The sequence below is a fragment of the Quercus lobata genome, chromosome 7, assembly GCF_001633185.2.
Source record: "Quercus lobata isolate SW786 chromosome 7, ValleyOak3.0 Primary Assembly, whole genome shotgun sequence".
Classification (NCBI taxonomy): Eukaryota; Viridiplantae; Streptophyta; class Magnoliopsida; order Fagales; family Fagaceae; genus Quercus; species Quercus lobata.
This window is the reverse complement of record NC_044910.1, coordinates 43,313,108-43,332,173: the sequence shown is the minus strand read 5'-3', so window position 1 is coordinate 43,332,173 and position 19,066 is coordinate 43,313,108. Positions and strand designations below refer to the sequence as shown.

Sequence of the window (19,066 nt, the reverse complement as noted above, 5' to 3'; positions counted from 1 at the left end):
GAAGTACCCTTTGAGACACATTTCTAAAATGATCCGCCCAATCCACCGATGGCAATGTCACCCAAAAAAATATCATATAGAATTAAAACAATTACTAAAATATGTGTTACATAAACTTATATATACAAACTGAGAGAATCGAATAAAGTAGACCTCTTTTTTACATGCTTTATAAGCACTGAGAGGACCCTGTACAACTATGTAATTATCGCACCGATGAATCACAATATCCAGCCAAACCTGACAGTATGAATAATCTGGGATTATATTATACATTTGCACCAAGATTTTAAGACATCACATAACAAGACATTTCAGATTGGCAGTTGACTTAGAAAGTATATTTTATGATTAAGACTTGTGGTTTCCTATAGCAGGATCAGAAGGCAACTCATCACAACTGGGATCTCAGCATGGTGATTTTGCACTAAGCCACTGTAGGAAAAAGGCAAAGGAAAAATCCCCCATTTATTTTCATCATATTATTCAGGCCCCACAAGTTCCTAGAGTGTTATCTATTAACATATGCTTCATCAAGAATGAAGCAACTACCGAGAAGGATACAAGCTATTCAAGTATGTTTAATAAGCAGCCATGTTCTGTGAATCTGAGTTCAATGTCAATGGATTTAAATGATAGATGTATTGTAAGGGCAGCAGTCTTATACAAGCACATCTTTAGTTCAAACAAAGTACTCATCAACCAAACACATCTGAACAGAAACCAAATATTCACAAGCTGACGTATAATAAATATAAATATAATAATTCAGAAGCATGTCATTGAACAAGATAACCACCGATTCACAACTAATAAAATATGTTTCCTTTATAGTTTTGCTGTATAATTTATGTAGAGGAAAAGAGTATACATACTAGCACAGCAAATGGTACTATGTTTTTAAATGGGTTGATCAGGCAGTTGGTTTGCGCTTGAATCCAGAACCAGGATCATCACTGCTAGGAAATACCTCAAGCCCAGTAACCATTGCATCCGGTGGACCTCGGCGACACCTTTGCTCCATCTCCTGGACCACATCAGGGTTCCCAGAGAATAGAGCTTCCACAGAGCCATCCCTCCTGTTCCGCACCCAACCTTTCAGCCCCAATTGGGTCGCATTCTCCACTGTCCAGTTTCTATAAAACACCCCCTGTACCCGCCCCTTTATCACAACCCTCACCTGCATATTCAAAACCCAAAACCCATTACTCAAGTCAAGAGACTCAAGAGTCAAGACCCTTATTTGCACAGATAAAACTTATCACCAGGCTGCAGCTGATAAATAAAGAGAGAACTACAATGCATGCATGACTGAATCAAGATCTATCATTCATACAAATACAATTCCTTAGGTGTTGTACCTTAAGTTCCAATTAAATTAAACCACGTGGTTCCATATATCAATGAACCACCTGATTGAATATAATTGTCCTTGTGAAGACTATTTCCTGCATTGGTCAATACAATCATATACCATAGTTGAATTCAATTTGAGAACCTATGGAACTGCACCTAAGTTTTGGCTATCATCAATAAAATATAGAGCAACCCATCACTCCCATAGTCCCATATGACTAAAAAACCCAGAGGACAGCCAATAACCATACATTATTAGTCCATTTAGAGAGACCCATTACACACCTCAGTGACATCACAGATAGACCAAGAGAAACAGCTAAAATTAGCATAAATGATAAACAAATTCAGGTTTTCACAGTGACCCATTACTCAGATAGGACTGACAAACCTAAAACAGCCCAGGAAAACCCCAGTATAACAATTTACTGAATGAACATACAATCACCCATCACTCATATTTGGTTGACAATCTAAAGAGATAGCCAATTATCAAAAAAAATTTATGCAAAGCTTGAGAGATCCATTACTCACAGATGAATTATAAAGCTATATAGATAGAGAAACGGGATACCGTTTTGTTTGAGGGCTGTGTGGAGTCCGACGCGGTGGCCTGAGAAGTGGTCATAAGGGTCAGAGAATGTCGAAAAGGAGGTGAACAAAGTCGGCGCAGAAGATGAAGAGGATGACGAGGAAGAAGAAAACGATGGCAAAGCGAAAGAGGAAGATGAGCAGGATTAAGGTGAGGATGATGGAAATAGGTGAGTCTAGGAGAACTATAAGCATTGTTGTTGTTATTGTTGTTGTTTGTGTTGGTCCATTTATGTGCTGGGTTGCGAGATATGAGGAATTTGGCTGTTGTTGTTGTTGTTCTGTACTGGCTAAACAGTGGCCTTAGTGGTTGTGGAATTGTTAACGCCATTCGATTGGGCTGACTTTTATCTCTGATGCTGTAACATCATAGTGTTCATTTTTCTTGTGGTTTCTGGAAAGTGAAGACTATTGCTGCCCACTTAGGTCCTTTTTAGCAAGTTTGGTGTCCAATTTTACGATGCACGGTGCTCTGGCTCAATTGTTAATATATTGTATTAGAAAAATTTTGACAACAATTTTATTGAAAACTAGTTAAAAAAATCACGCAATATTGGTAAATATACAGCTATTTTGTAACTTGGTATACAGTAAGATTTATTCTTCAAAAATTACTGCAAATATTATTTTTTTTATCTCTCTATCTCTACAAATGTAACATTCTATTATTTTGAGTTTTTTTTTTTTGAAAAACTTAGGTGCATTAATTTGATTGATATTATTCCATTTTTTGTGATAAAAGATAGAAATGCTATTCTTTTTTTTCAAGTGATCTATATTATTCAAACTTTTTTATAGTTTGTTATGTTTTTTTTTTTTACAACTAATTTTTTTTTTTGGATAAGACAACTAAAATTTTTAAGTTCCACAATTAAGAATAAAATTTTTCTCTAAAATTTATATATATATATATATATTTGTGAATTTTGAAAATCTAACCGTTAAATTTCATATTTTTTTATGTTTTTAATATACACATCAAATTTCATTCAAATAAGATATTATTTACTATTTGATCAATTAACTTAATTTTTTTATAAAACTTTAGATTACAAAAATTTTAAATTATAACATTTATTCAAATCAGATATTATTACTATTTAATTAATTAACTTAATTTTTTTATATAACTTTAGATTACAAAAATTTAAAATTATAACATTTATTTGATGACATAATAATTAATCTTTAATTTTCTTGAAATTTTGTAAATATGTGATAAGAACATATAATTTAATTTAACAGTTAGAATTTCATATAAATATATATATGATGAATTTGTTCTATAATTAATTATTTAAATTTTTCATTCTTTCAATAAAATTATCATGATTAACAAACCTCATATTTGGTTGACATTCTAGAGAGATAGCCAATTATCACAAAAATTTATGCAAAGCTTGAGAGAACCATTACTCACAGATGAATATTATAAAGCTATATAGATAGAGAAATGGGATACCGTTTTGTTTGAGGGCTGTGTGGAGTCTGACGCGGTGGCCTGAGAAGTGGTCATAAGGGTCAGAGAAATTCTAAAAGGAGGTGAACAAAGCCGACGGAGAAGACGAAGAGGATGACGAAGAAGAAGAAAACGATGGCAAAGCGAAAGAGGAAGATGATCAGGAATAAGGTGAGGATGAGGACGATGGAAATAGGTGAGTCTAGGAGAACTGAGAGCATTGTTGTTGTTGTTGTTTGTGTTGGTCCATTTATGTGCTGGGTTGCGAGATATGAGGAATTTGGCTGTTGCTGTGGTTGTTCTGTGCTGGCTTAACAGTGGCCTTAGTGTTTGTGGAATTGTTGGCGCCATTCGATTGGGCCAACTTTTACTTCCGATGCTGTAACATTTTTTCTTGAGGTTTCTGGAAAGTGCAGACTATTGCTGCCTACATAGTTTCTTTTTAGCAGTGAGGTGTCCGATTTTACGATTTGACACCAATTTAATCTGGAAAGTGCAGATTAGTGCTGCCTACCTAGTTTCTTTTTAGTAGTGAGGTGTCCGATTTTACGATTTGACACCAATTTTAATCTGGAAAGTGCAGACTATTGCTGCCTACCTAGCTTCTTTTTAGTAGTGAGGTGTCCGATTTTACGATTTTACACCAATTTTATTGAAAAATAGTTACAAAATCACGTGATGTTTGTGAATATACAACTTTTGTAACCTAGTATAATGTAGGATTTATCCTTACAAATGTATCATTCTATTGATTCTAAAATTAAATTTTTTTTTTTTTTTGGGGAAAAACTTAGGTGCATTAATTTGATTGATATTATTTTTTTTTTTTTTTTGATAAAAGATAGAAATGCTATTCTTTTTTTCAAGTGATCTATATTATTCAAACTTTTTTATAGTTTGTTATGGTTTTTTTATTTTTATTTTTTTACAATTTAAGTTCCACAACTAATCATTTGAATTTTTCATTCTCTTAAGAAGATTATCATGATTACCAAACCTCATCACAAATTTACAATTAATATTACTCAAATAATTTATAGATACATTCAAATATATAATCATGTAAATTGTGTTTTGATATAAACTCAAATTCCTACTTCTAAAATATCTAAAAATTAACTCAAATCAAAACTATAAGAGGGATAGAGTGTACATGTGATAAATAACTCAAAAAACACACCACCAAAGTGTATCATCCAAAAGTAGAGACAAAAAAAAAAACAAAAAATCATCAATTCAAAGTAGAGTTGCAAGAAATAATTAATAAGAGAGAGAGAGTGAAAAAAAAAATCACCCTTTGTTTTGAAGAGAATGTGAGACAATAACAAAATTATATAAAAGAAGATGAGTAAAAGAATATTCAAAAGAAAATGTATAGTTATAAACACCAAATTATCCAAGTCATGTTATGTATTAGAATAACATTGAATCATTCTATAATTTTATCGGATAGCATGTAACAAACAACAAAAATAAAATAAAAAAGATAAAAAAATTAAAATATAACCAAATCATATTAACCTAAAGTAGAGTTAATCATAAAAAATCATCAGTCTAAAAGAATTAAAAATCCATCAAGAGAAAGAATATATATATATATATAGAGAGAGAGAGAGAGAGAGAGAGAGAGAGAGAGAGAGAGAGAGAGTATTCACCTTTTGTGTGAGAAAAATATAGATTGAATGGAAGAGAAAATAACAAATTTTTATAGTTAAAAAAATGGAGAGAAGAAGAGTCAAAATAAAAGGAAGATGAAGGGATGGAAAAATTGTAAGGTTAAAGTATAGAGTAGTGGGGAGATAAAAAGGTAAAAATAAGCAAATGTTGGAGAAAGTGTAATTGTAAAGTGAAAAATTAATAAGGAGAAAAATAATTAAAAATGAGAGAGAAAATAATAAAAATAAGTTGATGATGTGGTGTCAATGTAGCTCAATAGGAGCGCAACAACATTAAACGCCACGCTTTACCTATATATATATATATATATATATATATCTATATTTGTAGATATAGATATAAAAAATTGTCAAAGATATTACTAGTTACTTTATCATTTTTTCATAAAATGTTTTTAAAAATAGTTCATAAACAAATGTTCATAGTGTTTTCGTTAACATTTCCCTTTTATGTTTCATTTCCATTCTATCTTATTTCCTTTATGATTAACTTACCCATTCCATTCAATTCTTTTATGAACTCACAAAATCAAAATGTAACTGCCAGATTTTTCTTCCTCTTTTTTGGATTTCAATTTGTTCAACCAGTAAAACTGTTATTGTTGAATAAATAAAATAAAAATTACCAATTTTTTTTTAGTTTATTTATTTATATACAATTTTAATAAGATAAAAGATTATGACTTGCCAAGATTGCTTGGATGATCATGTAAAATGGTCTACGTATATCAAATCTTGAATTACACGTCAATCATCGACTTACAACCTGATGGATGGTTTGAAGAATTCGCATTGGTAACAATGATGTCGGAGAAAAGTGGTAGATTACATGGCAGCTATGTAGGTGTCATGTATCATCTATTTTATACGTCCAAATGTCTTTATATTCAATCAAAGCTATTTACAAAGTCTTATTGGTAGTTGTTTCAGCCATTTTAGTCCAATAGCCAAAGAAGACACGTCTTTTATTTTGTTTCTAGTTTCTAACTTTCTATGAGTCAAATTGGACTATGACTCTAGTCTTGAAAATCTAATGAATTAAAATTGTGAATTTGTTTTCCTATGCTTAGAGGTTGTTCTATGCATTATATAAGCCATTTGACTGAAATGAATAAGATGAAAAGATAGTGTTTTCAAAAAATTAACCTTTGTGCTTTCTTCTAATTAACTCTTATTTTTGGGTGGCAAGTTCGGTTTCTGTATCTTTTTTATGGTGATATTTTGTATCTTATTGAGTGGTGAGCCAATTCAGTTTTGTATCCTTGTTTAAATTTTTTTGGGCAATGATATTTGTATCCTTTTGAGTTTGCTTTGATGGTGAGCTTATCTATCATTTTAATACTTGAGTGTTTTCTTATTCCAATAAACCAAAAATATATACATATATACACATCTAGCCATTCCTTTACATTATATTGGATAAGTTTGATTACCCCATACTTTTTCGATATCAAACATTTATAGGATGAGCGCCTAAAATCATGTCCTTAACAAATGTGATATCCACATATGACACCTACAAACCTCATTATAGCCCTGAAACTCATATCATCGGTGATGGTTAGAATCAAGGCGCCTAAGAGACTCATAAAAGCAACCCCTCCTCATCTAGCCAAGGTATGAGAAATTCACTGTCATAATATTCCTGCAGTCAAGAATACCATGAGCACTAACTTAGAAGCTTAGGTAGGCATCACACTGGTGCTCCGTAAGTAATATGATTCTCATCATTGTAAGTATTTTGTTAAATTGTCCTTATCCTGAGTTGATCATGTGATCATCGATACTTTATCAAGCTTTCTAAAACCTATTTTTTAATGCATAATCATACTTTAACCAACTTTCAACAAATAAGTTTTCAACAAAAAGTTAATCCAAATTCACACTAATGATTAATATTTATTGAGCTGCTTGGTCCTAGATTTGTAGTTCATTAATGTATAAGGCTATGTTTGATATGCCACAAATTACCCAGGGAGGGATAAGGGAAAGTCACAACTTTTTTACGATCCATTGAGGCGATAGATTGTTACTTATTTTTATATGATTCATCACTAACATCACTTTAAAGTCTATCATATTTACACTTTAAAAAAATTACTGTTCTGGCTCTTTTATATGAGTATGAGGGTACATTTTTAGTCCCTTTCTTAAATACTGATCCTTTTAGAGCTACATTTGGAAAGACAAGAAATGAACTGCAATATTTTTGTAACAATTTCATGACCTGCTTACATTTACTTCCCTTAGAATCCAGTTGAACAAGCACCTCTCAAAATACATTTGCTTGCACTTAGTTGAGACTCATATGAATTTCAATGCCAATTAGTCATGGGCTTAGGCTAGGCCCAGATGAGTTGCTGTTGTTCTCTAATAATATTCTGGCCTACAAAACTAGCATGTGTGGAAACTCTGAAGCCCCAACCGATTTTCTGATTAGGCCGCTTAGCCCACAAAAGAAAATCATAACAGACCTTGGACCTAGAAACCAAGGCCCAACAAAAAAAAAGGCTTTTACCCTCAAATCAAAGACCAGAGACGAGCCCTGATCCAATGCCCATCAGGCCTCAACCTCAAATTCAAAAATGTTCATACCATCCCAGTTCGTATCCAATTACAGTGTGAGAGAGAGATGACAGAGATCAAGAATGTTAATTTTATCAATTTATTCAATCCAACAACGAATAATATTATTAGAAATCTGAAAACAGCTTAATGTCATTATTACTTCTCAATTTATTCAATCCAAGAACAAATAATATTATTAGAATTTTGAAAACAACTTAATGTCATTGTTATTTCTACGAATAAGTCTTTATTCTTATTGGACCGAAGGATTAACAAAACATGATTTATATGATTCTGACATTCTAAATAACTTTTTTTTGTTTTTTTGTTTGGTAGATATTTCAACCTATGACATTCACCATGATTGTAAGAGGTTTTACCAATTGAGCTCACTCGAACTCATTAATCTAAAAACTAATCAAAATTTTCTAACTAATCAAAATTTTCTAAAACAGTTGTCTGCCAAATCACATGACGAAGATTATGATTACGTTGTTGTTTGTGGTGATCCATTTATGTGCTTGGTTCCGAGATATGAGGAATCTGGTTGTTGTTGTTCTGTGATGACTAAACAGTGGCCTTATTAGTGGTTGTGGAATTGTTGACGCCATTTAATTGGGCAGACTTTTACTTCTGATAATATCAGTGTTCATTTTTCTTGAGGTTGCTGGAAAGTGAAGACTATTGCTGCCGAAGCAGTTTCTTTTTTAGCGAGGAAGCATGGATTTTAATATATATAAAAAATGTGGAATCTTGGAAGCAATCACTTTTCACCGTAACGAGTTAAACCATGGTGTTAGATGACCTCTCTAACCCAAGTACTAATACATCCTGCACTACTCAAACCTAAGCGCTAAAGCGGGGCAGATGAAATGCTTGATCAATAGACACCCACCCCAAGGTCGCAAAGTAGCATAAATTAATAGAAAGTGTGGTGTCCAATTTTATGTTTCATTTCTATTCCATTTCATTCCATTATAATTTACTTGTTTATTTCATTTAATTCCTTATAAACTCTCAAAATCAAAATGTAAGTGCCATGGTTTTTTTTTTTTTTTTTTTGGTTTCAATTTGTTCAACTAGTCAAATCTCTTGTTGTCGAATAAATTTTTTTTTTTTAAATACATTTTTTAAATTTTTTTTAGTTTATTTGTTTATATACAATTTTGATAGGGTAAAAGATCGTGGCTTGCCAAAATTGCTTGGACGATTACGTGAAATGGTCTACATTTATCAAATCTTGAATTACACATCAATCATTGACTATGACCCGGTAAAAACAAAATAAAAGACTGTCTCTTCTTTGGCTGCTGGACTATAATAGTTGAAACAACTGCCAATAAGACTCCATAGATAGCTTTGAATGAATGAGTAATGCTATAAACACAAACTAATTTATAACATTTTTACAAACTACTAATGTGGTTTTAGTAATTTTCAAATAATTATTGGTAAACATAAATGTGATATTAGTAGTGAACTCATATTAAAACTAATAAGAATTTGCCACATCAATAGTTTGTAAAAATATTGTAAAATAGTTTGTAACTGTAACATTACTCTTGATTGAATATAAGGATGTTTGGATACATAACATAGATGACACATGTTGCCTACATGGCTGCCACGTAATCTTCCACTTCACTCTGTCGCCATTGTTGCTAATGTGACTTCTTCAAGCGGATGAATTAAATTGTAATTTTGTTTTCTTAGGCTTAGAGGGTCGTTCTATGCATTATATAACCCATTTGGCTGAAATGAATAAGATAAAAAGATAGTGTTTTAAAAAAATTAGCCTTTGTGCTTTCTTCTAATTAACTCTTATCCTCGGGTGACAAGTTCAGTTTTTGTATCTCTTTGGGTGGTGATATTCTGTATCCCACTGTGCTGAGTCAATTCAATTATGTATTCTTAGCTAAATTTCTTTGGGAGGTGATATATGTATTCCTTTGGGTCTGCTTTGTTTGTGAACTTATTTATCATTTTAATATTTAAGTGTTTTGTTATTTCAATAAACCAAAAAATATTTTAAAAAATATATACATTCAGCCATCATTTATTCATCATACAGAATAAGTTTGATTCGCCCCATACTTTTTGGGTATCAAACAATTACAAGATAAGCACCAAAAATTGTGTCCTTAGCAATTGTGATCTCCTCATACGACACTTATAAACTCCATTATAGGAGCTGGTATATGGTGTACTCGGCATATATGCCGGGTCACTCACACACTGGCAAGTCCCACACACTATGGGGCCCGCCTATGTGTGAGAGACCCAGCATATATTTTGGGTACAACATATAATTTTCGCCATTATAGGCATGAAACTCATAACGTTGGTAATGGCTATAATCAAGGCGCCTAAGAACCTTATAAAAGCAACCCTTCCTCATCTAGCCAAGGTATGAGAAATTCACAGTCATAAAATTCCTACCGTCAAAAATACTGTGAACGTTGACTTAAACATTAGAGAAACTTAAGTAAGCATCACATCGGTGCCCCCTTGAGTAATATTATTATCATCATCATTGGTATTTTGTTGAACCATCCTTATCCTGAGTTGATCATGTGATGTTTGATACTTTATCAAGCTTTTTAAAACCTTAACCTTTTTTTTAATGTACAATTATACTTCCACCAACTCTTAACAAAAAGTTAATCCAAATTTAATCTAATGACTAATTTCTATTGAGCTACTTGTCCTTGATTTACAGTTCATTCATGTATAATTACTTGTCCTTGATTTACAGTTCATTCATGTATAACAATATAAAGCTACGTTTGATATGCCAAAAAATACCTAAAAATGCCTAGGGATGATCCAAAGGGATAAGGGGAGGACATTGCCTTTTTACAATCTATTGAGATGACAAATTGTTATTGATTTTTACATGGTTCATCATTGACATCACTTTAAATTCTATCCTATTTACACATTGAAAAAAAGAGAAAGTTCTAGGCCTTCTAGCTCTTTTATATGAGTATGTGGGTATATTTTTAGTCTCCTTCTTAAATATTGATCCTTTTGGAGCTACATTTGGAAAGGCTAGGGCAAAGGTTACAGGTTTTTTTTTGGTTAAATGTAAATCAATTCATTGAAGACAAAACAGAGATACGTAGGAGATCAACTCAGGGCTTCAGAAAAACTTAGTTGAGAGATGAGATGGATTGCAATGCCAATTAGTCATATGCTTAGGCTAGCCACAGTTGAATAGCTGTTCTCTACAAATATTCTGGCCTACAAAACTAGCATATGTGGAGACTCTGAAGCCCCAACCGATTTTCTCCTAAAGAAAATCATAATAGACCTTGGACCTAGAAATCAAGGCCCAACCAAAAAAAATAAACAGGCTTTTAACCTCAATTTAAAGACCAGAGACGAGCCCTATTCCAATGCCCCTCAGGCCTCAACCTCAACAATGTTCATACAATCCCAGTAAGTTTCCAATTACAGTGAAATAGAGAGAGAGGGAGATGACAGAGATGAAGAATACTAATTGTATCGACTTATTCAATCCAACAACAAAAAAATATTATATGAAATTTGAAAACAACTCAATGTCATTATTATTTTCAAGAATAAAGACGCTAATTGTATCAATTTTTTCAATCCAACAACGAATAAGATTATTAGAAATCTGAAAACAACTCAATGTCATTGTTACTTCTCAATTTACTCAATCCAACAACAACAAATAATATTACTAGAAATTTGAAAACAACTCAAATGTCATTGTTATTTCTATGAATGAGTCTTTATTCTTATTGGATCGAAGGACTAAGAAAACGTGATTTATATGATTTTGACATTCTAAATAACTTTTTTTTGATTTTTTTGTTTGATTGATAATTCAACCTATAAAATCTGTTTCATGATGATTATAAAGGGTTTTACCAACTGAGCTCATTGAAACTCACCGATCTAAAAAGCTATACAAAATTTTCTAATACATTTTTCTGCCCAAACTGCATAATGAGGGTTATGATTATGTAGCTAATGGTATCTTTAATTATTTTGGATGGTTATATTTTGTATTGGATTGGACGGTTGATTTTTGTATCATTTTATTTTTCACTGTGTTGTGAACCATTTTAGGTTGATTTGGTAATTAACCTACGTTATATATATGCCGTAAAATATATATATATATATATATATATGTGGTTCATATAGATATTTCAAATATTTTTTTTATATAAATTTACAAACGAGAGTATTCAAACATTTTTGAGTATTTGACTATTGTCTTAGATTTGTACTGTTTTTCGTCCCACACACACCATGTTATTATACAGAAGAATTCCTTGATAGTAACACTAAAATATTGACAAAAAATTTCGAAACTTAAAATCTCGTAAATATCATGAGTCCAAATAAACCTTTCTAATTGTTCATAATTCATATGTGAAATTCAAATAGTGACAATACTGGGATAGTGTTAGTGTCCCTCCCTCTCACGTGGCCCGATTTGCTTCTTCCACTATTTTGTTACAATAAGTTTTATTTTGCTTTTTCCTTTTTCTTTAATACGGACTTGTATTCATCCAGTTTTTTTGCTAAAACCTATGTCATGGAAAAAAAAATTATGGTTCATATAACTATTTAAAATAAACATTTTTTTCTTTTTTAATACAAATAATAGTATCTAAACTTCTTTGAATTTTTGACTATTTTCTCGGGTATGTAAAGTTTTCATCCTACACACACAAAGTTATTATATGGAAGAATCCCTTGAAGGTAGTTCTGAGATGTTGACAACAAATTTCAACCCAAGATGTCATGAATATTATGAAGCACAAATAAACATTTCTAATTGTTCATAATTCATATGCCAAATTCGTGGGCTGCTATTGGGCCGCACCTCCAGGCCTAAAATTGTTAGGCTAGACCCCAAGCAGTGAATCTATGGTCCTATAATCCAAATTGGAGACCAAGTGGATACACATTTTGTGAGGCATTTATTTAAAAGGGACCAAGAGAAAGCAAGTTGTGCAAGCAACCTTCAAAAGCTTATCCACAATGTGATCCCAAAAGTCAAAATCAGAATGAAACAAGACATGGTCTTTGCTTCCTAATGTTGGAATGCCTATAAGGTCAAATTTACTCAAAAATTTCAAACAAACTTTCCGAAATATTCAAAGTGTTAACCAAATTTAATTAGTATGTCTTTGAAAGCGTAGGGTTGAATGTTAATGATGACAAATGGAAGAGGAAGAACATGGACGCACGTGGACTATGAATAAGAACAGTCTTGCCCTTTTTTTTTTTTTTCAAGGTTCCACTTTTAGACTTTTTATGTTTTATAATATGTAAAATCCTTATATTCCGAGTTTTGCTTTTGTACTTTGTCAAATTAAACATTTTATAGGAGAGAGATAAGATCAATTCAAACAAAAGACTATGGGCTGTGAAAGAGGGACTCAATGGCTGCGTGGAATATAAAGTAAAAACCACAATGGCATTGGGCAATGGTTTTTGAAGTCAATTTTGTGTATTATTTCCTCAACTTCTGAGGATTTGAGAATTAGTGGCATGATTAGAGAATCAACCTTGTGGGGTATGTTAACATATAATACAAATCTTTTAGCGGAAAAGAGAAGAAATAAATGACATAAATTAGGTACTGTTTTGCATGCTACATGACATTCATGTGCTTTACGTCTACATTTTCTTCTCTTATTATTAACAAATTTTGGATTAAAAAAATAAAGACGCGCGTGTATAATTTGTTATAAAAAAAATTAATTAAAATCAATAGAATAAAAAATAAGTGTTATGTCAGTATGAGTCATAACTCACGTTAGAAAAGAAATAAGAATGGATTTTCAACATTTTATATCAAAACTTAAAACAATTGGAAAAAAATGGAGTTTCAACTTTCAAGAGAGTTAGATCATTGCTTAGCATTAATTCTCTTCTTTCTCTATGAACAAAAATGTCTATAAAATATAAATACTTAATAGATGCCTTCCATATTGAATTAATGGTAACGCATTTAAAATCATGTATTAAGACTAATCTAAGAATAAAATCATCATTCTGAGAAAAATGAAAATCAATATAATCATTAGAATATACTATTTACTTTAAAACTGAAAGTTAATTTGTTGAGAGTAGTAAATAACTCTATTCATGATTAATTAGACAACTATAATTGAATATCCTCCAAATGTAGCTCTTAATTTTTCATATCCTTATCCGGCAACCACCGGTCCACCACCTTTGTCTTTTTCTTTTGCATTCCCTTTCAAATTTGTGGACTTCAAACTATAAACTGCACCGCCTTTAATATACAATTAAATAAAAAAGTTTCAACTCTTTATTTATTTCTTGGCGGCTAAATATGCTAAAATATGTGCGAAATTGAAAGTATAAAATAGACATAAAAACATGAAGGTTACTCTGACGGCTAACGTCTACAGAAAAAACCCTTAAAAATTAAATCTTTGATATATAAGTTTGGTACAAATTCTTGTATTACAATAAACCCAACATAAATGTATATAATAAGTTAAACCATAAACTAACTATACGTTAGTTATGGTTAATAAGTTTATAGTAGAAGAATAAGGCTTAACTTATACGTAATATTGGGCTTGACCTTATACTAATGAGCTAGTATATTTGTACAACTTAATATTAAAGGGGGTTTTTTTTTTTTCTTCTTTCTTCTTTGTTGAACATTAGTTGAGTTTGAGGGAGTTTCCAATGGTATTTTAAAACATGAAAGAGTGGAAAGCCTACTCATGTTAATGGCGTGCAAATTCAAACTCCAACGTAGAGCCAAGTGTGAATGACGTGGATTGGGCCCCCGAAGTTCCCATCCATGTCTGGTGGCTAACTTCATCAACCGTCCGTGGTTCTACATTATTCTGTGACCCACCAACACCAACACCTTCCCTAAAACCCAAACCTCTTTCAAACTCACCACCATTTACTCTCACATTGTTGCAAATTGCCAAACCCAATACCCATCATGTATGTTATTATACCCATGCTCATCCATGCCCATCAATCTCTACCATGCAAAGTGCCACATTCAAATGAATAGTTTTAGTTCATCATAAAATGCCATAACTTTTATCACGACTATCTTGCATGTCAGACTGTGATTGACTGTTTGTCACTCTTATATAAATCCACCGTTTATTTGTTTGTTTATTTGTTTTTTTTTTTTTTTCATTCATTGTTTATAGTTTACAAGTGAACAATTGTAGTATAAATTGTAACATTTTATGTGGTCTTAAAATTTTTGCATTTAAATAACAAATAATTAAAAAAAAGCCGACACTTTTTTGGGTCATAGTCATGGCTGAGTCAGAAATTGAGACCTTCATTAAACATGACTCACTTTTCTCCCTCGATTGTTCTGATTTTCTCTTTCTAAATTCAATGCTGACGGGGCTTCATTCTCACTAAAATGGGTTTTCTCTTTGCTTTTAATTCACCGAGTCACCATTGATGGAGCTTATATACTTGCAATGACGTGAATGGAACAAAAGTAATTGCCATTGGGGAATTCACCAATAAGATATCAATTCATCAATCTCAACGTTACTAGTATTGTTTTTTTTTAATATGATGTATTGTTTAAGACTTAGCAAAGGGATCGATGTCACTGTAATTCCATGTAGGTTATTGTTGTAGTTTACTAAATAATAAGACAACGCAGGTCCCTTCTCTTCGCATATTACAAGGTCTAATTAATTATGTCCTACCTTATTTGCATAAACAAATTCAAAGTTCAAACCAATTAAAAACTTGGGTTAAATAACTCTTTGACTTCTTACTCCATTGATGGTCTGTCTGACACTCAATTGCATCATATATTCCATACAGACAAATATGAAGAAATGGCAGTATCAATCAGGTTCATACATAGTGACCACAATACCAAAACAAAAACACATTATTGAAAGATAAAAGGAGAAAAAGATTAAGCAAACAAAATCAAATGAAACAAAACAAACAGGATAAAGGAAGAAGGATAATACAAGATAATAGCTAAAATATATATATTTTTTCCCCTCCAATGGTGTCATTGTCAATTTCATCCCACAAATTTTAAAATTTGCAATTGATCCATTAAAAATTGAAAAATTAAGATTATTAATAAGCCAAGATAATAACAAAGTTGCTCAATCACTAAAAAAACAATATAGCAGTAAAATATATTTCAGTCCATTCACAAAGTTGCCCAATCACAATATGTGGCATGAGATTGTGGAAGAATCGTGCTTGCAAGTTGCAATTTGCAGGCTGAAACAGACCATAAGAAAGCAATATTTAAACATTCTTAATCACAACATTCACAATCACAACTTGTTAAATTTATTCATTGCCTTTAATAGTGAGAGCAAAACACAGTACAATAAAAAGTTTTTCAGTACTATTCCATGAAAGAGTGACTTTTTTTTTTTTTTTTTTTAATGTACTGTTTAGTTTATTAATTCTTATCGATACCATGCATGTCTTGGAGCACGTAGTGTTTTCGAATTTGCTGGTTTATTTGTTTACTTTTAAATGTGATTCACACACCCATTTTGAGTGTTTCCCAAAGACTATTCAAGCATTGCTTGATACTTCTCGAAACTTTTGAAGATCAAAATTTTCAAAAATGTGAATTCAGGATTGCCCTTGATTTGTAAAAGCTGTGAATACTTGAACGAAACAATTTTAGTACACCAAACGTGCAGGGGATGTATTAGTCAACGAAAAGGTTTTTCACAATTAAGATAAGCCACACTCATAGGTCACCATGGAATAATGACCAAAAAAAAACTATGCCTCAATAGTGTTTGTTGGGTAACATTTGGTTTTCATCTCACAGTGGATAGCATTATGTCTTATCGGGTAGAATATATTACGAGATTCTCTCATTGGCATGTAGCCCCAGTATAAATAAGTCACGCATCAATCGAACCCAGAGTGTTCTACGGCGAGGTTGACATCTTTATTTGCTTACAACTAAGTTATACAAATTCATGCAATCAAGTTTTTCATTATTTTGTTTTAATAATTAAAATTATGATGTAGTTTGTTTGCTCTCTAGAAGTCTTATCCTATCTTCTTCAACCAAACTAGTTAGGTCAGATAGTGCACACGGCCACTATTTTAAATACTTTCTCAATTGCATATGTGCCTTCGGCAAAAGAAAACAAATTCTCATGGAGTCATTCTCAAGTGTTTTTGTGGCTAACAGTGTTTTGAGGATGTCATTTTGTTTATTATTATTATTATTTTAATATTAATTTAGTGAAGTGGGCTTTGTTGCAGTGGTGGCTCCATAAATTTTTTTTAGGTTGTTCTTTAAAAACCATAAATTATACAATTTAATAAAAAAAGAAATTCATATATTGACAATAACAATAATAAAAAAACACGCAAATACATAAAGTTTACAATTGCTGTCTACGAGTTTTCATATTTTGAAATTAGTGCATGATAGTCTCATTATCAATGCTACAAGTTACGTCTCTTTCAATGTACACAACCAAGTAATCATTCATCCACTGATGTAGAACAAATTATGGAGCAAATTTTAATTTTATTGGCATAAAAAAAAACTGAGAGTATTCCTAAATTTTTTTTGAAAGGTAGACAAATAAAAACTTCTAAATTATTATATATATATTAAAAAAAAAAAAATTAGGTCAGGGTGGTCCTAGGACCACCTGGCCTTAAGGTGGCGCCGCCCATGCTTTGTTGGGTACATCTATGACCTCATTATATATACTAATCCGATTATAAACATGCCGTTTTCTCAACCAAAAAAAAAAAAAAAAAAGACTATCTTTTTTTTTTTTTTTTAATTCACATATGGTCCATGCATCACGTAGGCGGTGACGTGGAATCCCGCAGCAATATTTATATATATGTTAGGTCTCATCGTTATGTGAATGATGAGCATTAGAGAATTTTGCGGCTTTCAGGAATTTTCTTATCATCATATTTTTCACGACTACATGTGTAAAACGGTGTTGTAAAGTCACGAGGAAAATAAATTAGTGGAAAGGAAAAAGAACTACTCCACTAATAAGAAATGACACATTGATCATGTCTCATCTCATCACGCACTAGCTAGCAGATAAATCGTGAATCTCATTCTTCCTCCTCTGTTGACCCTATTATCTCGGATAAGTGTTATATTCACAATATTTTTGTAATATTTTTATTTTATAATAAATTAAAAATGGTAAGTTGTTTTTTATTCTAATTTGAACCTATTACTGAAATTACTTTTTTTCCTACCAATAACAACCTGCCACTTAAAATTTACTGTGAAAATGTTGTGAACGCAGTATTTCTTTATTATCCATCGCGTGTTGTACGTCCTCCGTGCAAGTTTATCGTCATATATATCTCATGTTTGTAGGCAAGGTAATAAATTTGCTCATTTTTTAACTAAACGTGTCCCAGGCATTGATGATTACTCAACTTGGATTGAAGAGAGTCCTTATTTTATTGAGGGTAAATTACAAAATTGGTCCTTATCTTTTACATCATATTTCAATTTGGTCAATATTCTTTCAATTGTATCAGTTTAGTCCCTAACCTTTTAGTGACATGTCAATTTAGTCTCTGTCGTTATTTCTTGGATGGAAAAAACTAACGTGTAAAACGGAATAACAAAAAATTATTTTTCATACCACATCATCTGCTAACTATACAACCACATCAATTCAAAGAATACAAACACAGCCTAAATTAAAATATGTACATGTGAGATAAGTTTGGGGAAACTAATACGCTCTAAAATCTCTAAAATTAGTACTCCATCTCTTCTTCTTAATCTCCATCCCTAAAATCCCTAAAGTTGCAGACAGGAAAGTTACTTTGCCTACTTGTTCGAAGTCGATCTTGTTTGCTCCTCAATTTCTCACAGATTATGCTGTTTGGTTGGGCGAAATAAAGCCATTGTAAGGGGGTGGGTTGTGCTAGTGGTATTGGACTGCCTCCTGCTGCACTAAGCCCAAGTTTTCTGGATAAGAGAGTCGGGACCGGTCCAGCTTCAACTTAAGGTGGTCCGGCTTGTGCGCAAACTAGGCTAAGTCTGCAAGAAACGTGTTCACAGCAGGTGGAACTGTTTCAAACAAATTGTGGCAGGCAGACATAATAATAATAGAATAAACATAAAATATCTAGCCACTTAGATGGGGAATTGACCAAATAGCCCTTAACATCAATTATAATAACAATACTTTTTTTTTTTTTTTTTGCGGAAGAGAAAGAAAGAATAACAGAGAAACATCAAATGTTTATAATCATGGGTTGATCAGAATACTAGAGTAATCGACCGGAAATTCAATCTGCGGGAGCAGAGCCACAAAGGGGAGAACGTCCCTCCTCAAAGCCGTCAATCTCTCAGGAAAGAGTTCTGCCGTAGAGGTTAAAAACTCTGAGGGAAACG

At 31.9% G+C, this 19,066-nt stretch overlaps 1 protein-coding gene across 2 annotated transcripts; it reads right to left on the bottom strand.

The window, feature by feature from the left end:
- Nucleotides 1-713: 713 nt before the first annotated feature.
- On the bottom strand, nucleotides 714-3,813 carry LOC115951282. 2 transcript variants are annotated; one of them, XM_031068467.1, is made up of 2 exons: nucleotides 3,410-3,813; nucleotides 714-1,180 (listed from the first exon to the last, which is right to left on the bottom strand). In XM_031068467.1, the coding sequence occupies exons 1-2, from the start codon at nucleotides 3,755-3,757 to the stop codon at nucleotides 914-916; spliced, it is 615 nt and encodes a 204-aa protein (XP_030924327.1). In that variant the 5' UTR covers nucleotides 3,758-3,813; the 3' UTR covers nucleotides 714-913. The 2 variants fall into 2 exon arrangements, with proteins under 2 accessions (XP_030924327.1, XP_030924326.1); XM_031068466.1 differs by lacking the exon at nucleotides 3,410-3,813 and adding an exon at nucleotides 1,931-2,412 and having other exon boundaries at nucleotides 848-1,180.
- Nucleotides 3,814-19,066: the final 15,253 nt, after the last annotated feature.